This window comes from Mauremys reevesii, linkage group 4 (assembly GCF_016161935.1).
Source record: "Mauremys reevesii isolate NIE-2019 linkage group 4, ASM1616193v1, whole genome shotgun sequence".
Taxonomy (NCBI): Eukaryota; Metazoa; Chordata; order Testudines; family Geoemydidae; genus Mauremys; species Mauremys reevesii.
The window spans coordinates 139,327,534-139,350,812 of record NC_052626.1 but is presented as its reverse complement, the minus strand read 5'-3'; the positions used below and the strand labels follow the sequence as shown (position 1 = coordinate 139,350,812).

The 23,279-nt window shown below is 42.4% G+C and overlaps 1 protein-coding gene across 4 annotated transcripts; it reads left to right on the top strand.

Annotated features, from left to right (window-relative positions):
• The first annotated feature begins 284 nt into the window (after positions 1-284).
• Positions 285-23,183, top strand: PHTF1 (putative homeodomain transcription factor 1). 4 transcript variants are annotated; one of them, XM_039533523.1, is made up of 20 exons: positions 285-407; positions 1,044-1,119; positions 2,774-2,830; positions 4,040-4,109; positions 5,040-5,198; positions 7,008-7,167; positions 7,992-8,132; positions 8,981-9,140; positions 9,257-9,352; positions 10,024-10,197; positions 10,281-10,358; positions 11,766-11,975; positions 15,822-15,950; positions 16,769-17,041; positions 17,818-17,949; positions 18,236-18,322; positions 18,917-19,072; positions 19,494-19,589; positions 20,211-20,336; positions 20,821-23,183. In XM_039533523.1, exons 2-20 carry the CDS (start codon positions 1,075-1,077, stop codon positions 20,839-20,841), a joined length of 2,370 nt encoding a protein of 789 aa, XP_039389457.1. In that variant the 5' UTR covers positions 285-407; positions 1,044-1,074; the 3' UTR covers positions 20,842-23,183. The 4 variants fall into 4 exon arrangements, with proteins under 4 accessions (XP_039389457.1, XP_039389458.1, XP_039389456.1 ...); XM_039533524.1 differs by lacking the exon at positions 285-407 and adding an exon at positions 571-590; XM_039533522.1 differs by lacking the exon at positions 285-407 and adding an exon at positions 596-657 and having other exon boundaries at positions 1,043-1,119.
• The last annotated feature ends 96 nt before the right edge of the window (positions 23,184-23,279 follow it).

The window sequence follows — 23,279 nt, the reverse complement described above, 5'->3', positions numbered from 1 at the left end:
GAGCCCGGGGAAGGTTGGCGCTCGCCTCTCACACAGGTGCGGCCGGGGATCTGCAGGGCCAGGCGCGGGCCCAGGGCTGCTCTATCAGCGCAGCTCTTAGAGCCCCAGGCGCGTGCGCGGCCAGGCGCGGGCCCAGCTGCGGCGGAGGAGGGGGCGCGCACGCCTGGCACGTGCTGTCGGGGGCGCGCCGCCCGGGCAGGGGTCTACGTAGCGCCGCAGGAGCCCGCTGACTGCCCAGCCGCTGCCGTCGGGCTGGGGGACGCGGTGCGGGGCAGCCCCGCTCGGCCTGAAGGAGTAACACGCGCCCGCCCCTCGCGCTCCGCCCCGGCCGGTGATTGGCCACGCCAGGCGGTGGGGGCGGGGCTAAGTCACAGCAGCGCCGCGGCCCGGGGCCGATGGTGCTGAAGGTGAGTCGGGCCCGCGCGCTGGGCAGACAGCCTGGGTCGGCGTTCGGCTGGTGCTGTCTGCGCCCCCTCCTCTGCGGCCCAGCGCGTTCGGTGACTCAGCTCGAGGGGCGCAGCGGGAGAGCCAGGCAGAGGCAGTCGAGTGCCGTTTTCCAATCCGGGCTCGTGCGCTCTCCTGTCTCCATGGTAACGTTCAGCCCCGCAGGGAGAGCGCCGGGCCGCGCGTGGGGCGAGGCCGGAGCTGGGCTGGGGGGTAAGGAGGGGCCGCGAGGGGGCTAGACTGGAGCCGGACCTGCCCTTGGGAGGCGGGGCTGGGAGGGGATGGCAGGGGCGGGCCAGGGGGCGAGCGGTTGGCGGGGGGTGGTTGACTGGGGCGGGCTGAGGAAGGGGCGAGCGGTTGGCGGTTGACTGGGGCTATGTGGGGGGGAAGGGGGGGCCGACAAGGGGGCGAGCGGTTGGCGGGGAGGGAATTCCCCCCCCCCATCTCTGTGCCAAGGGACAGGAGGCCGGTGGCCGCGGGGGATGGCTCCGGGGCCAGGTGCAGCTGCGTCCCTGCCCACCCGGCTTGGTCCTCTTCGTGAGTCGGAGCCCGCGGGCCCGGCCTGTGTGAGGGCAGCGGTGTGCCCTGTTCCCTTCCAGGTCACTCGTCCGGCGGCGGCTGAGGAGCCCGATGGCCGCACGTGGCCGAGATGCCATCGCCTGGTACCAGAAGAAGGTCAGTCGTAGGGCAAAGAGCTGCCCCTCTGGCAGCCCTGCAGTTCGCCCACCCCCCCTTTACTCCTCTAATCGCTGCTGGGCGAGAGCGCCAGTCCCTGCACCGCCTTTGCTAGGAGGGGGAGTGAGCCCCTTCCTCGCACCGCCACTGTAGGGGCTTGGACAGATCACTTATCCTCCCTGTGCTTTTTCCCTAAAGTGGGAATGGGGGATACCTGCCTCCCTGGGGCAGTTGTGACTATTAATGTTTGTTTATAATAGCACAATGCATGGTTGTCTTTTTTAATGTATCCAGCTCCTAGTGCTCCAAGTCATCCTCAGCTCTCGGATAGCTTGAAGAGAAAAAAAATACTGAGTTTGCAGCACTGTTTTAAAATTTCAGCTGTGCACAATGACAACATTTTGTTTTACTTTATTTTAAAGTGATATTTGAGAATATATCAAGTGCAATGGTTCTTAGACTTTTGTACTGGTGACCCCTTTCACATTAGCAAATGTCTGAGTGCAACCCCTCTTATAAATTAAAAAAACACTTTAATATGTTTACCATTATAAATGCTGGAGGCAAAGCAGGGTTTGGGGCGGAGGCTGACAGCTGGTGACCCCCGGAAGGGTCCTGACCTGCAGTTTGAGAACCCCTGATTTAATGTGTAGTGGTCTCTAATCTTAATTGATGTTTCTGGCAGGCATGATTGAAATTGCTTTGATTTAAGCCAGTGAATGATTTTAATCACAATTTAATTCAGGAAGGAAACCTTGATTTCAATCATTTTAATTGTTTTGCAATTGAGTTATTTTCCTAAAGAAAGGTTGACTCTAATTTGTAAGCATTACAATGTTGATTTGCAACTAAATATAACCATGAAATATATGGGAATTAAAATTACATATGCTACATTTGGTGCTTCTTTGCAAGCAAGGAGGATAGGCTACATCTATACATTCATTTAAGCTGTTATAATTTACGTAACATTTGCTTCTTGTTTACCAGATTTATTTAACTGTTATTAGTGTCAAGCTCTATTTGATCAGAAATTGTTAAAAATGCACAACACATTTAAATTGCTTTTAGTTAAGCAAAACTACCTTACATTTTCTGGGTACTGATTTTTAAAAAATTGAAACATTTTGAATTAATAACTAGCCGAGTTAAAGTATTTGAACTGATTGTTTCTGGTCACCATGTAGTTCAAGATTTTATAACTAATGTATCTCATTCTCCCACACCTAGGTTTGTTTATAGATTGGAAGTGGGAAACAAGCTTTCCTGCTTTTTCAACTCCCAGTTGGTTTCTTAACTTCAAACAAACAAACCAAATCATTAAACTGAAATGAAGAAAATCTGCCTGCAGAAGAACCTACTGCTGTCAAAAGCTGGTTTAGCACTTTAACAAGTTAGCCAGTGATTTTCAACAATTCAGTAGTTTAACTATTTTAAAAATTTGGTAGGAAATATGTACTAAATATTTGTATATTTAAGTCACTAATACCTTATGGTAACTTAAGATCTTAACATAGGCTATTTCAATTTTAATTTTAAATTTACCTGATTTAAAAAGAAATAATACAGGTTTTGTTAAATCAAATTTTATCTACCCTGTTTTGGTTTGTTATAAATTGAAGGATTTTGTCATGTAAAGAATTTATTTTTTCAGATTGGAGCCTATGACCAACAGATATGGGAAAAGTCTATAGAACAGACAGAGGCGAAGGTAATTTTTTCATTTAAGTTTTCTTTTAATTTGCTGTTTGTCCCATGCCATTTATTGGCCCCTGTGATGTGGTTGCAGCAGTTTGGCTTAATGCAAATCCCAGACGCCCATACAGTGAAAGGCATTACATGCCATAGATATACTTACTGTACAGTACAGTTTGTCTTCAAGAGAAAAATCAATCTGAACTTTACTATTTTATACACTGCTAAAAGTGCTAGGTATTTTATAGAACAAATGAAAAGACCTAGGCCCTGCCCTGAAGAACTGACAATCTATTTTCAGGTATTACTCAATGACTAGTGATAACTATTGGTGTTATTTATGCAGGATACTACTACAATTCTAATTTAACCATAAGTTCCTTTATTAAATCCAAAAGTTGAACAGAATTTACCCTATTTCTCTAAATTTGCCTAAAAAAAAAAAAGCAATTTACTACATCCAAACAGGAACAAAACATTTATAAGCATTTGTCAAGATACTTACAAACTGGCTAAACTCAGGTCTGCTTAGACCCATATTGGTCAGCTAGGTATTCACAATGAACATTAAGTTTATTTTTTATACCTTTTAACTGACAAGTGGTGTCATTGCCTATTACTGCCAGTCTACCCTCCTGCAACAACCGTCCTGCTTGTGAGTTTGGATCTTCCTCTTTTTCCAAGAGGTCACTGGCCAAGCCTTCTGCTTGTTAGGGGTTTTTAGCTTTGGTCATTTCTTACCATCTGTCCTGTTACGTTCCCATCTGAGCTCAAGTCTCTCCACTGGGTCTCCTGAAGCTCTATTAAGCAACTTCTGCCAGCTCTTCCTTGCTGTTCCTGCCCAAGTCTCAGGCAGCTCTTACCTATGCTTCCTGTATCTGGCTTGTCCTATTTCTTTCCAGGGCCCAGGTGCCCTCTTTTAAGATTAACTGGGAGTCAGCTGATCAGTCACAGGTGCAGTGGCCTCTTCCTCTTTACCCCCAGGAAATGGAAGTAGTGGCTCTAACTGTGGTTCCTGCAGGGTGCAGCTCTTGTTTTAAAATAAATAAATATAAATAGGATCTTTGACTAATAAACTTGTCTCCAGAAGAGCACTAGAAGTATTGAATGAGGTTCCTGATAGTGCTGGAGATCATGGTTTCTGGAGAGATCAGAGTAAAGAAAATGCAGGCAGTCTTTTCTATTCACTACAAAAATTAATAATCCTTTGCTTTTAAATTTGCAGGGCTTCAAAAACAAACCCAAAAAAAAGGGCCACATACAGCCTGATCTGATAGATGTTGACTTAATCAGAGGTAGGTATCCTTTGAATAATAGAGGTTGTATCAAATGCCCCCAGGTTAAATGTGACATACACTTCTGCTTTACACAATGGTGGGAAGAGGAATATCTTACCTTTTACCTAGGTTTGACATAATTTAATACTACTGTCTGGTTTCTGAAAGGACAGCTATTTAGATCATGGGTCAGCAGTGCTCGAAGTTAGCATTAGAGAACACAGACTGCCCAGAGTGTGACACCTGGCAGAGGGACTGGAGGTTTGCTGGAACCACAGCATGATCAGCTAAGGGCTGGGGTTGTAGATAATGCCTGGGAGAGGAGGGTGGTCATTGCAGGTTTGTGTTGTGGATGACAGCTTACATAAGATAGAGGTAGTTGGGACTGGGCAACTGGGCTGAGAGGAGGAGAAGGGATTCATATGATTTTGGATTGATGGAACTGGTGAATGGCTGAAGTTTGAGTTCTTTCCCATTTCAAATTATACTGTATTTTAGAGGGAGTTTGGCCTTGTCTGGGGAAGAAGTTATAAGTAAGGCTAAGATTTTTATCAGTTATATTTAGTGAAAGTCATGGGCAGTAACCAAAAATTCATGGAAGCCTGTGCCCTGTCCCTGATTTTTATTAAAAATCACTGACAAAATGGGGAGGAGGGTAGGTCCAGCACCCACTGCTGCTGGGGCTCCAGTGATGGCTGAGAGCATAGGTTTCCCCATGCAACTGGCAGCAACTTGGAGCTGTGGGGTCCTCCTACAGTAGCAGCTGGGAGTTGCAGGGGAGCCCCATCCCTGCTGCCTCAGGGCTGAAGGAAAAATGTTATGGAGGTCTCTGGAAGCCATGGATTCTGTGACTTCCATGACCTCTGTTACAAAACCTTAGCCTTAGTTACAAGTAAAGCATTAGCTATAACTCCCATTTGAACTACCTATGCATTGTGTATTTTCAAGGCTCCACATTTGCCAAAGCCAAGCCCGAAATCCCGTGGACGTCACTAACTAGAAAGGGGATTGTGCGGGTTGTTTTTTTCCCATTATTCAGCCGTTGGTGGATACAGGTTACGTCCCAGCGTATTTTTATGTGGCTTCTGGTCCTTTACCTCATGCAAGGTAAGCATTGGAAGGTGCTGTGCCATCTTTTTGTTTGTGGTTATGAAAAACATATTATTGTTCGCTAATGCCATTTGCAATGATAAGGATGCAGCTTTGAAGTGTATGTTTGAGCATTATCTGCAGACACTGCACAGCTTTTCATGCCACATGTTTCTTGGGTTCCACCTTCTAATCTACCATAAGAGATCTGGGTTAAATTCCTATCTAGTACTTCCTGTGTAACCTTGGACAAGTCATTTAATCCAGTGGCTCTCAACCTTTCCAGACTACTGTACCCCTTTCAGGAGGCTGATTTGTCTTGTGTACCCCAAGTTTCACCTCACTTAAACTATTTACAAAATCAAATATATAAATGTTACAGCACATTATTACTGAAAAATTGCTTGCTTACTTTTACCATATACTTATCAAATAAATCAACTGGAATACAAATACTGTATTTACATTTCTGTATATGGTACATAGAGCAGGATAAACAAGTCATCTGTATGAAATTTTAGTTTGTACTGACTTAACTAGTGCTTTTTATGTAGCCTGTTGTAAAACTAGGCAAATATCTAGATGAGTTGATGTACTGCCTGGAAGACCCCAGGGGTACACATATCTGTGGTTGAGAACCACTGGTTTAATCTATGCTTCAGTATATGTTAATGAATTTAGCCCCATTTTACAGATGGGGAAGTGCTCTTGTGTGTCGGGTGGGGGAGGGAAGGGCAGCATTGTATAAGCATCTAGGTAAAATGGGATTAGCATTTCTAATACATTCCGTTGAAGCTGCTGTGGGCACCATAGTTCAGGCAACTTCACTAGTTTATATGAAGATGTTTTAGCTCAGTGGTTCGCAAACTCTTGTATTGGGGACCCTTTTCAGATAGCAAGCCTTTGAGTGTGACCCCACCCGTATAAATTAAAAACACTTTAAAATATATTTAACACTATTATAAATTCTGGACCCAAAGCAGGGTTTGGGGTGGAGGCTGACAGCTCATGACCTCCCCATGTAATACCCTTGCAACTCCCTGAGGGATCCTAGTCCTCAGGCTGAGAACTCCTGTTCTAGCTCAACCAGGTGTGGGTTTGATGCAGGAATCACTGGGTGAAATTCTCCAGCCTGTTACACCCAGGAGATTAGATCATAATGATCCCTTTCGGCCTTAAAATCTCTGAATTTGCAGCCTTTTACCGTTGTCCTGGTCCCCATGGATTTTTCCATGCAGTTCCAGGAATATTTGAGATCTGGTCCTTCATGCTGGGATTGGACTCCCCTCACCTCCTTTTGAGGTGATCTTCCAGGCTAGAAATGAAGTCACAGTGTGGAGGAAACTTATTTTGCCACTGCACATGCTAGACCTGTTCTGTGGATAAATTGCCTACCCCACCCTGCTTTGGCAAAGAACCTAGTTAGTGAAGGTACTGTATATCCTGACATGCAGCTCCTCTTTGTGTCAGTCCAGCTTCTGTAATAGTCATTTCTTGAAGTGAGCTGGAACTGTATCCTCTGAAGACTGTAAATGGCTTTCATAGAGCACATTCTGGCAGAGGAAAGTAATTTTTTTGACACACCTTTTATGGTTCTGTTTTCTATTGTTTTAATATACTTACAAATCACATTGCAAAGAGAGAAGGAATTTCAGAAAAGTAGTACCAGGGCCACATAACAAAATGAGGGTGGAGTTAGTATCCGCAAAAGCTTTTAAAGTGAACAAAATTAATCATCGGGACAATAATAAAAACAGACATGCCCCTTTCACCCTTAGGTAGGGACTTCCCAGTGGAGCTTTTACATTTTATCAATTTCTCTTTCAGTTATAGCAGTCGTGTTGTATTTCATGATACCTGTTGCGAGTGCAAGTGAAATTATTGGACCAATGTGCCTTATGCTACTGATGGGAACTGTTCACTGTCAGATCGTGTCTACCCAGATCAACAAACACCCGGGAACCAATGGAAGCAGCAGGAGGCGGAGGTGAGATGAAACAGAGCGCTAATTATGTGCATATGTGTAATATGGTACAGCGTCAAGTTACTGGATAAAGGTCTTGTTTGCTGCTGTTTTAAGTAAATATATTATGTAACTGTAAAATGCAGGGATATATGTACCATATGCTTGATCATGGATAGCCCACCTTCTTCCCCCTTTCACAGCTTTCATAAGTGCTATCACACTCTCAGGAAGTCTGGTCATGTTATGTCCCCTTTATTTTATACTTTACAGTTGGATTGGTTTCTTCTAATGGAACCTTGATAGTTGTTTCTTTCTGTGGCCAGTAGCGTATGCTCCACAAACCACATCACACTTATGGCTTTGGGAGCTTGACCAATGTTTTACACTTACATTAACTGAGGCGCTTCTCATACACTTTCAGAGGGGGCAAAGGATGACATGTGATTCTTGCCTTTTTTTGTTGCATGGGAGACATTGCAGCTCTTTTTTATTTAAATTAAAACTGTCCAATGTCAGTGTCAGTGCAGCCTTCCTGCTGAGAGAGAAGCTGTAACTACTACCCTTACAACATTTCCACACAGACTGTTTTTCCATGTTTATCTTGTATAATTTTCCACTTAAATCCTTTATGGTACTAGTGTGTATTCTCCCCTGGGGACATAAACCTAATTCCTACTGATGCTAGTAAAAATTACCTGTGCATATTGACGGGGATTGACCCAGTATCTGCATGATGCATTTGACAGAGCAGCTAGAGTGGTGTATGGATTTGGTATGTTGTTTTTAGGGTGTAAAGATGCTTTATTGTAAATTAAGTTATCTTCCCACTCCATTTTTTAAAATAGAAAATTACGCAAACCTGGGGGTAGTGATGGGAGCAGAGATGCTGGCAGCTGGTCTTCCTCTGACAAAGCCAATAAAGGAGACAAGCAGTTGGAACCTACATCCATTATCAACAGTTTGTTTGGCATGCTCTTCCGCAGGAGGTGTGTATACTGCACCAGGAGGATGTGTTTGTTTGTAATGGTAGTGTACGAATAGTTGAGCATTCAGAAAACAAACAATGCTTATTAAGTAACAGTCTCACATTCCCAAACTGCACAAGTTACAGCTGTTCTTAAACTAAATCCAAGTGGCACTGCCATTGGAGGAAGTCTGTCTTATTAGGAGTCCATATATTTGTCCTCATTCTGGATATGGGACAATTTTGGTAGCCTATTTTAGAAACACAATTGTGCAGAGTGTTAGAGGCTCTCTAGTCTCTGAGTGACCGTCCTAAGCATATGTACTCAACTCCCCATTCGCTCCCATATTTAGTTACCTTGCTTTGCTCAGTTCAGAGTCACTTTACCCTTTGTTTAACCTGAGCAGATCATTTTTTAAAGTATTTTCTAAAGACAATGAAAACCAGGGAAAAGGAGGATGCACTATTTGGGTTCATCCCTTTTCTCCCCTCTCCCAGCTGAGTTTGTTTTGTTTTTTTTAGCTGGAAACTTAACCTCTTCTGATTGTTAACCTCCGATCTAAGCTGCGACCTTTTGTTACTATTTAAAAAGGTACCTAAAAGTTTCTCCTTTAACTACTTTACTTAATTATTCCTGAATCCTGCCTTCCCCCTGGATTTAGGACATTTGGGAGCTGGCATTTGACAATGGAGTAGGTTTGGTCTCTCTAAGACAGGGCCGTGAAGTGCCTGAAATTGAGACAATTTTGTAGCCTTTCAGCTATTGCTTAATTCTGCACCAGGCAGGCAAGTGACAGAGTAAATTGACATTACCCTATCAAGAGCTTTGCTCTGAAGTCAGAACCGTTCTGTTGCATTTTGATTCCCCAGGTTAAGGAGGGTGAAATTGGTAGCTGATAAAGGGACTGAAACAGAAAGTGGTGTGAGTTCTGTGTATAGTGGCATTAAGAACAGACTTTCCAGATCCGAATATAGGCTGCTGCATTTCAAAGAGAGAGACAGACTTTCAGATGGGGAGAAGAGTCATCGGGTAAGATTGAGTCATTATTGGAAAATTCCTTTCTGCATTGATTCTTAGGTCATGACTGACTTGGTGCTGGTACCTTAATATCAGATATAAATATAAACTATTTTAACTTACAATAGAACACAAATATGCTAAACATGGAAACCTGTGGGAAGAATAAAGGAGGCCTCTTTATACTGAAATGCTTGTTTATTTGGATGGTCTTTAATTCAAAGGTTGGTTGATTTAAAAACAAATAAAATTCAGAATTCTGCCATGTAAAATATCTGCCCTGCAAACAATTAGTGCATTGTCCTTCTGTTGGGAGATAATTCAGGTTCACCTGATGGAATTTTTGTATGTGACCTTAAAAACCAGTTTTATCCGTGCAAGCGCTAAAATGAAGGCTTTGGGATTGGTGAGAGTCACTTAGACAAGAATGTGACGCAAACAGCATTGCTCCCAAAGTCTCTAATACATGAAGGAGGCATTCAGGGAGGGAACAGACTTGGTTGTTGGGCCACAGCTTTCATGGCAACCCAGTCATGTCCTATGCCCAGGGTTACACAAAGTCTTGTGGATGTTGCTGGCCTTTGAGGCATCAGGCTGTGGAGGGGAGGAGATCAGGAGTTGAATTACCTCCTTTTCTGTTTTAGCTGCTGGAGAGGTTGGATGTTTCTCCCCCCTCTCTCTCCACTGCTGCAATGACAGGCTGGCCCATCAGTTGCAGAACTTGTGTGATTCTTTGACAACTCGTTCTGCTTGTACTTGTAGAAGTAATTTCCCTTTTACTGGCTACTGTATTAGTCTAGAATTCACACTGGCTAGATACTTCTGCTTGATGCAGATCTGCTTAGTTTTATTAGCCCCATCTTCTAGTTCATTTAGATGGTTGCTTTTCTTCCAGGATGGCTGCACACATACGGGTGGCATTTCTGATGAGCTGTCAAGTGAGGAGGATGCTGAAGCCATGGCACAAAGGATTTTGTTACGCAGAAGTGTAGAAGGGGCCTCCAGTGACAATAGCTACGAAGACAAGAATAAGAGACCTCTTACTTCTTCAAACCAGTCAGTTTCACAGGTAGTTCTGTTGGATTACCTTAAGATTCCATAAAGTTTACTGTTACTGGCTCTCAGCTAACTTTTCCTTTTTATTTATGGCAGGTCAATCAAGCCATTAAAGGTTCCAGAGAGTCTGATAGTGTGGTTGAATCTGAACTAGACTCAACAGCCTTTAGTCAGGTAGGGGTTCTAAAATACCAGAGATCTTTGCATCATTTAAGGTGGGCAGAGTGGTACATCTATTCTATTCAGGTTTTTAATACGGTGCTCATCACTGTAGTATCTGAATGCTTTCCAGTAGTGCACTAGGCATGTGACTACACATCTGTCACTTTTTCTCTCATCCTCTGGCCAGAGGGATAAGTGTGTGCAGTGATGTCTTATTTTAATAGGGTTTGTTTTGTTAAATATACCTGTTGCTATGTGTTGCACTTGGAACAGAAAGTGGTGAGGTTTGTGATGGTCTTTAGCTCCTTGAGGAGTTAGTTTCACAGTCTCAGACTAGCTTCTGAGAAGGTTCTGTGTTCCACACAGACTTTACCCTTATTGTTCACACTTCCAGAGGAGCGAAGCTGTTGATCAGTCTTCATTCCATAGCTCTAAGCAGTCTTCTAGGAATCCTGGGATGTCACACTCAATGCTGTCTTGGTTTCCCACTGGTCATTCTCCTGTTGATACTTTTATATAGCCCTGTCTTATGGTCAGATCTGCAAAAAATTAAATTCTGTGAGCATTCATATGACATGATACTCCCTGCTTGTGGATCATAATAGACTACAGCACAAGAGAAGTGTATGAGATTTGTTTCCAATGCAAAGTGCTTTCATTTGACCCCATTGTTTACTGCCTGCATAGTCTGAAAGGCATAGTGGTTGTTGCAGTACCAAGGGAGACAGGTTAAATGTGTTTTAGACAACTGGCCAATAACAATTCAGAGTCACCACCAGGCAGACTCCACGGCCCTCAACTGTGTATTTGGGATTATAGTCTTTCCAGGTTGTAAAGCAGGGAAGAATTTAGATGAAGATTCTGTCTCTTCCAGGTAAGAGTTGATTTTTTTTTTTAAGAGCTTTATGACTGACCCCATTTAAACTCCATAATTTTTGTACCTTTTCAGTGCTTTGAATTATGAAATTCTACTATTCTACTATAATCACTATTCATTAGGGACTTGGCTGTTGGGAGGATCATATTGTACTAGAGTAAACATCAGGCATTCTAAACATTCTATTTTTCATAGAAATCAGCTGTATAAATTCTCACTGAACTCTGTCCCACAATGAGGACGAAGCTATTAAAATGCATTCTAAAGTCTGGTTCCATTTTCCTGGCCTTCAGAGTTTTTGAAATTAGTGTAAGTTATTCTGAAGGTGGGAAAACATGAATAGCTTGTTGCTGTGAGTTCGTGTTGCAAAAGCATCCGTGTGTCGAAATGCCTTTTCTGTTCTAGCTTGTCAGCGTGGCTTCAAGTTGGCTTGGCTTGACCATGTGGTTGTGAACATATTACTTGAAGATTAAAAGATTATTTTTGTTGTTGAAGGCTCAGTATGGAGAAGTTACTTTTGTAAACTTCCTTTTTCTTTAAAGGAATCAAGGTCTTGTTTTAGTGGTGGGTCTCAGAGCTGCAGTGTGTCTCGGAGAGACTCTGAAAGCACCCGCCATGACTCTGAGACAGAGGACATGCTCTGGGATGACCTGCTTCATGGACCAGAGTGCCGTTCTTCCTACACCAGTGACAGCGAGGAAGGGAATGTAAAAGGAAGTAAACGGGACCTGAAAGACGATGTTTTCCAACAGGTCTGTTCAACCACTTGCAATAAATGAGGAGCCTATAAAATATTTTTCTTTTGATGTAACTTGTACCCTCTAAAATAACACAGGAGGTAAATTCTGTAGTTGTAACTTGTGCAAACACATTGCTAGAAGTTGACTTTGCCAGGTCAAAATGAATTAAAAAAGCCATGGCCTAATCTGTTTCCTCTGAGGATGGACACAGTTTAGCAGATGGACATTTCTGTAAAATTCAATGATGAGCATAGATATTATCTTAGGATTTATAAAACAAGTTACCATCAGTACCTAGACTGTGGTTGGCTGTCTTAAAGTGAAATATGAATGTAAAAGTAAATGAGGGAAGCATTGGACAGGATGCACGAATGCTCTGGCACATAGACTCGAACCCTGATTCTATTTAGCAAAAGTATCCTGAGGGAAATAGTGTGGAAATTCAGGATTCGAGCCACAGCAGTTCTTGCTATGAAAGCATCACAGTAGCCTCTAAAACTTAGGTGGGAAGATACTATTATTTATATTCTCCTAGTTCAGGGGAGTGCATATGCACCAATCATAGCTTCTAACTTTTCGGATCTAGCATTTCAGTCTTCAGTGTTACAGTAGGAAGCCTGTAATATCACTTTATTAGTAATAGCACCCAGAGTGACTGAAATGCTCAGGGGGATAGAGGCCATACAAATAAACTCAATAATAATAATAATAATGGGGGCTTTCAGGTATCCCCATACTGACTGAGTACATGTTACCTCAGGATAGGATGCAGAGATAGTTTCTTGACATCTTAAATGACGGCTTCTTCGAGCAGCTAGTCCTGGAACCCCCAAGAGGAGAGGCAATTCTTGATTTAGTCCTAAGAGGAACACAGGATCTGGTCCAAGAGGTGAATACAGCTGATCCACTTGGGAATAGTGACTATAAAATAAAATTTAACATTCTGGGTAGGGGACACCACAGTAGCATTTAATTTCAGGAAGGGGAACTACACAAAAATGAGGAAGTTAAATTAAAAGGTACAGCACCAAAAGTGAAATCCCTGCAAGCTGCATGGAAACTTTTTAAAGACATCATAATAGAGGCTCAATGTAATTGTGTACCCTAAATTAAAAAACATAAGAGGACCAAAAAAGTGCCACCATGGCTAAAAAACAAAGTAAAACATAGAGGCAAAAAGGCATCCTTTAAAAAAATGGAAGTTGCATCCTACTGAGGAAAATAGAAGGGAGCATAAACTCTAGCAAGTGAAGTGTAAAAATATAATTGGGAAAGTCAAAAGAATTTGAAGAACTGCTAGTTAGAGACTAAAGTAACAACAACAAAAATTTAAGTACCTCAGAAGCAGGAAGTCTGCTAAACAATCATCCAGTGGCCCCACTGGTTGAGATATTAAAGTAGTTATCAAAGACTATAAGGCAGTGGTCTCCAACCTTTTTATGCCCAGGATAACTTTTTTGAATTTAAGGGTAACCCAGGATCTGCCCCACCCACTCACTCCATCCCCCCTCTCACTCACTGCCCTACCCTCACTCCTTTCACCGGGCTGGGGTAGGGGTTTGGGAAGGGGTGCAGGCTCTGGGCTGGGGCTGAGGGGTTTGCAGTGTGGAAGGGGGCTCAGGGGGGGGAGGGGCAGGTGGCATGTGGCTCTGCATGCTGCCCCTCTCTGCAAGCACTGCCCCCACAGTTCTTGTTGGCCACAGCCCCCTATTCCCAGTCAATGGGAGCTGTGCTTACAGGCAAGAGCAGAGTGTGGAGGGAGACCCCTGCTGCCTCAGTCTTAGCAGCAACCTTGCTGCGCAGCTGGAGATCGCGATTGACTGGGAGATCCTCCAGGATCAACCAGTTAATTGCAGTTGACTGGTTGGTGACCACTGCTATAAAGCCACTGTAGAAGAATTACATGTTTTCTTTGCATCAGTCTTCATAGCTGAGGATGAGAGTGCGATTCCCAATTGTAAGCCACTCTTTTTAGGTGAAAAATCTGAGGGACTGTCCCAGATTGTGGTGTCATTATCAATTTGTTCAAAAACTTTCTCTAAACAGTAATAAGTCACCAGGACCAGATGGCATTCACCCAAGAGTTCTGAAGGAACTCAAATGTGAAATTGCAGAACTACTAAACTGTAGTCTGTAACCTATCATTTAAATCAGTTTCTGTACCGGATGACTAGAGAATGGCTAACGTAATGGCAATTTTTAAAAATTGGCTCCAGAGGTGATCCTGGCAACAACAGGCCAGTAAGCCTAAACTTATTACTAGGCAGATTGTTTCAAAAAATCATAAAGAACAGAATTATCAGACAAGAGACACAGATGAATATGATTTGGGGGAAGAGTCAACATCCTTTTTGTAAAGGGAAATCATGCCTCAATTTACTAGAATTCTTTGAGGGGATCAACAAGCATGTGGACAGAGGTGATCAGTGGATATAGTGTACGCTGACTTTCAGAAAACCTTTGACAAGGTTCCTCACCAAAGGCTCTTAAGAGAAGTAAGCTGTCATGGGATAAGAGGGAAGATCCTCTCATGGATCCCTAACTGGTTAAAAGATAGGAAACAAGGGGTGGGAATAAAGAGTCAGCTCTCAGAATGGAGAGGTGTAAATAGTGGTGTCCCTCAGCGGTCTGTACAGGGACCAGTATTTAACATCCATAAATAATATGGAAAAAGGGGTATACAGTGAGGTGGCAAAACTTGCAGATAGTACAAAACTACAAGATAGTTAAGTCCAAAGCAGACTGAAGCGTTAAAAGGATCTCACAAAACTGGGTGACTGGGTAACAAAATGGCAGAAAAATTCAATGTTGATAAATGCAGAGTAATGCACATTAGAAAATATTATCCCAACTATACATATAAAATGATGGGGTCTAAATTAGCTGTTACCAGTCAAGAAAGAGATCTTGGAGTCATCGTGGATAGTTCTCTGAAAACATCCACTCAGTGTACAGCGGCAGTCAAAAAAACATTGGGAATCATTAAGAAAGGGATCGATAAGACAGGAAATACCATATTGCCCCTCTATAAATCCATAGTACGCCCACATCTTGAATACTGCATGCAACTCTGGTGGCCCCATCTCAAAAAAGATATACTGGAATTGGAAAAGGGCAAAAAAAAAAAATGATGAGGGGCATGGAACAGCTTCCATATGAGGCGAGATTAATAAGATTGGGACTTTTCAGTTTGGAAAAGAGACAACTAAGGATGGGGGGTTATGATAGAGGTCTATAAAATCATGACTGGTGTGGAGTAAAGTGGTGTTTTCTCCTTCTCATAACACAGGGGTCACCAAATGAAAATAATAGGCAGGAGGCTTAAAACAAACAAGGAAGTATTTCTTCACACAACACACAGTCAACCTGTGGAACTCTTTGCCCGAGGATGTTGTGAAGGGCAAGACTAACTGGGTTCAAAAAAGAACTTGATAAATTCAGAGGATAGGACCATCAATGGCTATTAGCCAGAATGGGCAGGGATGGTGTCTCTACCCTCTGTTTGCTAGAACCTGGGAATGAGCATCAGGGAATAGCTTATCTGTTCTGTTAATTCCTTCTAGGGCACCTGGCATTGGCCACTGTTGGAAGACAGGATACTGGGCTAGATGGACCTTTGGTCTGACCCAGTGTGGCTGTTACGTTCAGAGTCACAATCAGGATTAGAGCCTTGTGCTAGATGCTGTTGGATATACATGCAGACAATTTTTCCTTTAATAGCTTATAGTTTCCGTGTTGAATTTTAAAACTATATTAAAACATTTTGAATAAAAATGCTGCCTATTTTGAAACCATTTCCTGTAGATAGTTGAGAAATGTTTTCAGTATGTTGTATCACTGTTGCATTTTCTTCTCCAGAACCATTTGTTCTGGCTTCAGAATACGAGCCCTGCATCTGCAAAAGTAAGTGCCCTGATCTGGGAGGGAAGTGAGTGCAAGAAGGTGGACATGTCTGTGCTGGAGATCAGCGGGATTATCATGAGCAGAGTAAGGATTGATTCCTCCTCCTCCCACCCCACCCCCCCCGGGCATGTCTACACTACAAAGTCAAGTCTACTTATGTTAGATTGATTTACAGCCACAGCAATAAATTACTGCAGTTTTTCATGTCCACACTACCCTCCTGTCAGCGATGTGTGTCCTCACCAGGAGCACTTGCCCTGACCTAAGCTCTAAGCCCAGCTCCCAGTCAGAGCCCAGCTGCCACCCAGGCTCTCAGCTCTGCACTCCCCATGAAGCAAGCTCCCTGCACATTGGGGAGCTGAGAGCTTTGCAGGGAGCCCACAATCTAGGTGCTCGGGCAGTGAAGCAGTACTGACATCTGGAGCTCACAGCTGGAACACCCCCCTGCTCAATTGCAAAACAGGAACCCTACCAGCAGTGAAATTGACATTGTCAATTTCATGGATCTGGCTGTCAGCCACCCTGACAGATAACAGGTGATGGAAGTAAATGTCTATACAGACAGTGTTGTCATAATATGGAATCATTTTATGCCACACTTTTGGTTTTTCACTTTCTTTCGCTGTAGCTTTTCTAGTATATTTCCTGGTTTAATCTTGCTCACTTGCTGTGTTCTGAGTTCAGTGAGTGGAAAGATGAAGTGTGTAATGGCTGAACTTTATCTTACAGCCACATCAAATACTGTTTCTTTGAAGCGGAAGGTTATGTATGTACTTACACATACAGGTTTCCTAATGGAGTTTTAGAATTGGAGGATTTTCCCTATTGGTTTTTTAACATACAGTAATTTTAAAAATTAGTTGTAGCTCATATAGTGCTAATGATATTTGCCTATTCTCCAGGTTAATGCCTATCAGCAGGGAGTAGGCTATCAGATGCTGGGAAACGTTGTCACCATTGGGTTAGCATGTCTTCCTTTCCTCTACCGGCTCGTCCATACAAAGAATCTTGAACAGCTGCGATCCATTTCAATGAAGGAACTTTTGAATATCTTTTGTGGGGCTCCTACCATCACCCCTGTCATTGTCTTGGCTGTGATTAACTTCCTGGAGCGTCTCTGCCTGACTTGGATGTTTTTCTTTATGATGTGCGTTGCTGAGAGAACTTACAAACAGGTTTGTCTAAATGTGCTGAGTTACTTTTCATGAACATGCACATTTCTATTGCATCATTCAAGCTGCTGTCATTGCTTCCCCTCTTAAAGCAGCTGCTGAGGTGCGTGTTTGGGAGCAGTAAGACACTATGGGGAATGCTGGGATATCTTTATACCTGAGGTGCTGTGGCAGGTCTCTTCCCCTGAGAGATGCAATGACTAGCTTCCACCCTGAATTAGTCTTTAAAGCTTGCTATTTTTTCTCCATACTGCTGAAAGGAAATTAACCTTAAGTATTTGCTATCTTACAAGTCTGGGGCAAATTGGAGCAATCTAGGAAAAGTTGTTAGCCCTACCAGTACTGTGAAGCTTACAGTTATGCGATTTGTCTTAGAATGAGAAATAAGTGTCCACCAGGAAATAATGTGACCCCTAGTCGGAAGACTACAGCTGCCTGGCTGGACTTGATTGGCCTAAAGACAAATCCTCTGATGGGGCCCAGGTCATAAGGATGTGTATTTGTATCTATCACATCCTTCCACAAGGGAATGTGACTAACAGTTTTGCTAGTTTGCTACTGTTGATATAGATGTGGTATACTGGGATGATTGTTATCCTTTAAGTGAGAGAGATACTAAAGGTGTCATGCTTTCCTCTTGTACAGGAATGTTATTCCTACCACTGGCAAGCACAAATAATTTGTTTAGCAACTAATGTATATATTATATTAAGCACCATATGGATGCTAACAGACTATATCAGTGTGGATTTTCTTTACTGACACACTTTTCTTTGCAGCGGTTTTTGTTTGCCAAACTTTTTAGTCACATAACATCTGCCCGAAAAGCCAGGAAGTATGAAATCCCCCACTTCAGACTCAAGAAGGTGGAGAATATTAAAATTTGGTTGTCACTGCGCTCCTACCTAAAGGCAAGTCGTGATCCAAAGAGTGCAAGTATATGTTTAAATGTTAACAGACTAAAGCAAGTGGTGTAAACAAAGTTGGTGGAAGATTGCAGGTGGACTCCAGCTGTTGCAGAAGCTGGAGTTCAGGATATTACAACTTTTTCCTGGGTAGCTGAAAACTATTGCTATATTTGTGCTATCTTTTACTGAAATTCAGTATTTCAGTATTTCAATTTATCATCTCATTGCTTCCTTGTATTCTCATCTGTGTATGTTTCCCAGGTCTGATTAAACATTTCTGTTTCCACAGAGGAGAGGGCCCCAGCGATCTGTGGATGTAGTTGTCTCTTCAATCTTTTTATTGGCTCTATCAATTGCTTTCATATGCTGTGCACAGGTGAGACTCACATTTTATGTTCTGTGAGCAATAAAAAGCCAGTGAAAAACTTCTCAGTATAACTGGTAACTGCGTTGCAGGTGGATTTTAGTCCTTAAGTAGATTTCAGAGGGGCTTTTTTCCCTTTTGTAGATAAGTATAGTTGTTAGCAATAGTTTGCAAAATGGTTTCATTGTGCTGCAGATGAATGCTTATGCTTTTGCTAGTTAACTGCCCATCTCAACTTTGGCTTTGCTGAGTGTAGTAATGTTGGGATCCAGTTTCATATGTGCTGAGGGAAAGAGACTCATCCAACCAGTTCCTTTAACAATCAAAATCCACTTACATTGGGCAGCACTCTTCAGAGTAACTATCAGATGGCAGGGATAAAGGGAATGAATATTAATGTATTGATCAGGCTGATATAGACTGATCTCACTTCACTTTAATTACTGTCCTACCTTTATTCATGTATTTGGGAGTGGTGAGTTTTGGCTGATGTTATGGTGGTCACACAGGCCATAGCTGCTTCTATGTGTTGAATGAAAGTGTTTATGATAGGTGAATGGGAACATTTCAGTCTATTTGCCAATTTCATTGTTTTGTTTACTACAGGTTTTAAAAGGGCACAAAACATTCCTGAATGCAGTTTACAACTGGGAGTTCCTCATCTGGGAAACAGCCCTCCTCCTTTTTCTACTGCGCCTGGCATCACTGGGCTCTGAAACTAACAAAAAATATAGTAATATTTCAATCCTGCTCACTGAACAGGTATCTCAGCTGCAGCTCACCCTCCCATGGGCTTACTGTTTTCTAGTATGAAAGTGATCTTTGCAGTTCAAATGAACTCCTCCCTCATTTCAGCTTAGTGCCTTTAAGACCCCTTTTGATTTTTATTTGTTCATAATAGAAGAGTAGCTCCTACGGCAGGCTTAAAGGAAGAAAGCCAGTTACCCAGGCCCAAATGCCAATGTTTTTCATTTTTTGTTGATGGCTGGGGGAGAGAAGAACCCTATTACTCTGGGAAAAAATTGGATGTTTGTTAATCTATTACTGCTCCACTTGAAAACCACAAGCAAGCACCACAGCGACTTTTGCATAGGCCTGCAGTCCCTGTGCTGTAAACACAGATGTGGCTTGGGTGAAGTGCTTGGATGTAAAATCTGCTCTAAAATTCCTGTTTCCGTCACAGATTAATTTATACCTAAAGATGGAAAAGAAGCCAAACAAGAAAGAACAGCTCTCCCTAGTGAACAATGTTTTAAAACTGTCTACAAAGCTACTGAAGGTGAGTTCCTATCCTTAACTCTCATGTTGCCTACCAAAAAAGACAACAGGTAACTAATGTGCTGAGACCAGTGCATGTCATGCTGACCAATATCATCTCATTGCTTCCTTACTCTGTAAGCTCTGTGGGGTAAGGGATGCTGTCTTTGTACAGTGCCTAGCACGGTGGGGTTGTCAGTGACTGAGGTGCTGGGCGATACCAGTAGTAACATGGATAAGAATAGGGACTGGGGAGGTGGAGGACTAGCTCGTCATTCCAGTTGTACTGTCTTGTTTCCTCATTCTCCCTCACTGGAATTTTTGGATTCCAGTCATTTATTACTAGGGAATGAGCCTGGTGTGTGACACCTACAAGATGCTCCCCAGATTTAAAATTCTAAATCGTTCACCAGCCCACTAGTTTGATCTAAGTGTTGCCATAAGGAAGTTTCTCACCCTTTATGATAGGGTCAGTGAAATGCTTAAGCCCTGGGGAGGCAGAGATGCCTATTTAATGTACCCAAAGGATTCTGCAATATCTGGTTGGCAGAAGTCTGTCTGGGGTATAGCAGGCTATCAGAGTAATTGAAAATGTTGGTGACTACAATTGGGTCCAGGTGTAACTTCCATTTTCTCATTACAGGAGTTAGACACACCATTTAGACTCTATGGCCTGACTATGAACCCTTTAATCTACAACATCACACGAGTTGTGATCCTGTCTGCCATCTCAGGTGTTATAAGTGATCTTCTTGGATTCAATATCAGAGTAAGTGCAGCTGCCATTTGAGATGGCAAGGAGCATGTTCTAGGAGACTGGGACCCAACTGACTTATGGAAGACCTGGGTCTAATTCTGGTTTTGCCACTAACTTGCTGTCATTAGCACAATTGCTTCACCTGTTTCCCCCTCTTATCTGGGCATTGGGGCAAACCCACTCATGTTTTAGGACAGCAGGAATGGTGAGTGGATAAATTCAGATAAGCACACAAGCAGTTTTTTGGGCTGTAGTAGACAGTCCTATAAACTACAAGTTATTGGCTGCCTCAGAAGCAGAGCTGCAATGACTGTTAGTTTACTAGCATACCTAAACCATTATGTAATAGTATGCATTTTATCTCAGTCTTTCAAAGACTAGCAGCTGCATGTTGCATTTTTTACAATGGCTGTAATTTATTCAAGAGATTTCTTGTTTTGCTGTGTTATTTAAAGTCTCTCTCAGATAAATACCAATTCCTAACCTCTCTTTTCAGTTATGGAAAATCAAACCATGAACTGGCCAAGGCTCAGCCCTCAATGCTGTGAGGATTATGAAACCATCAGGACGACACTGGATAGAAGCAAGACATTGGCTTGAGGCAGAGGTGGTCCTAAATTTTGGCATATTTCTTACACATTTCTTCGTGTATCAAAGATGTTCTCTCACATTGCTTAGATTCAGAGCCTACAGAATAAACTAGTTTAACTTGTGAGGGCAGCCCAGGACTTGCACACTAAGTAAACAAAACGTGATTTGTCCATCAGCAGTGTGACACTGTTCTAAGGGCATTTCCCTATTAAGTAGGCGCCAAAGTGTGAAGCAGCCATACATTTTGGAGGGGCCTCAAAACAGTAGGAGAACAATGCTATGGGATTCTGTATACAACAGCTTGTGGCCATAGCTCTGTTAAAGCCTATTTATAGATGGATAAATAAGTTACTGCAGCAGGCTGGCTCTTTGTTACACAACTAACTTGCTGTGGCAGCTTCTCCATTTCCTCTCTGTTAACATGAGACCTTTAATTTCACTGCAGTAAGTCAGTACTATGACTCCCAATTACTGCTTTAAGATATAAATAAGCTCTTCACTTGTTCAAATATGGTGTTAAGGCCTTGACAAGAGGACTCACTTTCCTAATAACTGTCCAGGCTAAATGCACTACAGCTGAGCAGAACATGCCAGGTGCTGGATGGTTAGGGGGTAGACTTTAAAATTCTGCTTTCTGTGCCTTTTTAGTTTACATATTAGAGCAGATCCCTGTTCCTCTTTCCATCAGCTGCATCTTCCTCCAGTGCCCCATTTGATAGGTGCATGTGTCTAGTGGCTTCAATTAAAGAAACATTCATTTAAGTGCCTTTAGGCTAGAGGGGCAAGGTCTGCTTTGAACCTTACCCCTTTAGTCTGTGCTACTACAGCCTTTCATGAAAATTCAGTCCCTCCACCCAAGATAAATATTGCCTCCAAGGGCACTTGATGGTTAAACTTTCAGTTGCATAGCAACATTAAAGCCACTCTGCTGCACATACCAGGAGAGATGATAGTTTTTATATAATTAAGTGTTCTTCAGACAACTCATTATTCTTGACTGATAAGCCCTAATAGAACAAGCAAAGCATTCTCCACAAGGGAATATGCTAACACTTGTTCTCTACAACCCCTCAATCTGTAAAGCACCATCAGTGTATAAACATTTTTTACAATGCTGGTAGCAGCTAGAAAACTGAAGAATAGAGTAACATTTACATGTAACACTTGAATCTTTGGTAATGATTTGGTTAGAGTTTTGAGGAGGTGGGTCAATAGGGCTGTTAAAGCATTCTGGAAAATATTAATGCTTTCTACTTCTATAGTGCCTTACCTTTCTAACACAGGTAAGTATTATTCAGAGATGTGGTAAAAGTGGAAGAAAAGAAGATTCCCCTGTTCTAATGCACAGCCTCCTAAAAGTATACAGTAGCTGCCTTTTATGCAACACTACTAATAAAGCACCTTGGACCAAAGTAAATGGCCCTCTGGGGTAAGGACTGATTGTGAAAACCACGTGAGGCACGAATGTGATAAATCTCATACTGAATGGGAGGTTAACAGTCTACAACTGGTATGAGGAAAGAATCTAAAGCCACTTCACTAGCAGAAGTTGTTTTGCTGTAAGTGCAGCTTGTGTTTTCCTTAGGCTGGTGACTTTTTCCTTTTTTAATAAATTAAGAAATAGTAAGTCAGTCATAGGATTAAGATTGAGAGAAAAGGATACCTTTAACTCCACTGTTCCATCTCACGCCATAAAGGGACGATGACATAGGTCATTGTTTGTAGTAAATTGTTTATGCAAAGCTATTTTCTGTACAATGAAAAGTAGTAGAAATGTAAAAAGTGACATTTAATACACAAATAAACCCATGGAAGCAAACTCCATCAAACAGCTGGTATTATATTTGGCAGGACTGTGGTTGAGTATGTTATGTGAAAAGGGAGACAAGGTAACTTTCAGATGATAAATGCAGTTTATCATTGGAAAATACGGATGTTTATGGGTAACCTGGGCAGTATATTTAGCTAAAAGACAGTTTTAATGCAGATCGCATCATTGTAAAATGAGGCTACAGCTAACATTTTACACTGCAAGAACGAACAGGCTGTGAATGGGAGTTTCTTTTTAATAGATCTATATAAAAAATAATGAGCGATTTACAGGTCTCTAGTCAGAACCTCAGAAGTGTGTATATATAAAGGTGCTGTACAATATATAAACATTTACATCCATATGTTAGCATTCCAAGGCCACATTGCTAAGTCATCTTATACAGTAAGTACAGGTACAAGTTCTCTAGAAAAGACTCACAAACAGAGGACACCAAAGCAGGTCACAATGTTAACAATCAGAAAACAGCATTTGGATGGATGGGTACTTGCTGACCGTTAACCATTGAAATGGTGCTAACTCATCTTAGTATT

Bases quoted from the DNA above. Each gene is read 5' to 3' on its own strand.
- PHTF1 (XM_039533523.1), top strand. From the start codon at position 1,075: ATGGCCGCACGTGGCCGAGATGCCATCGCCTGGTACCAGAAGAAG. The intron at 10,198-10,280 runs GTAGTTCTGTTG...TATTTATGGCAG, and splicing joins CAAACCAGTCAGTTTCACAG to GTCAATCAAGCCATTAAAGG. The intron at 19,590-20,210 runs GTGAGTTCCTAT...TTCTCATTACAG, and splicing joins TGTCTACAAAGCTACTGAAG to GAGTTAGACACACCATTTAG.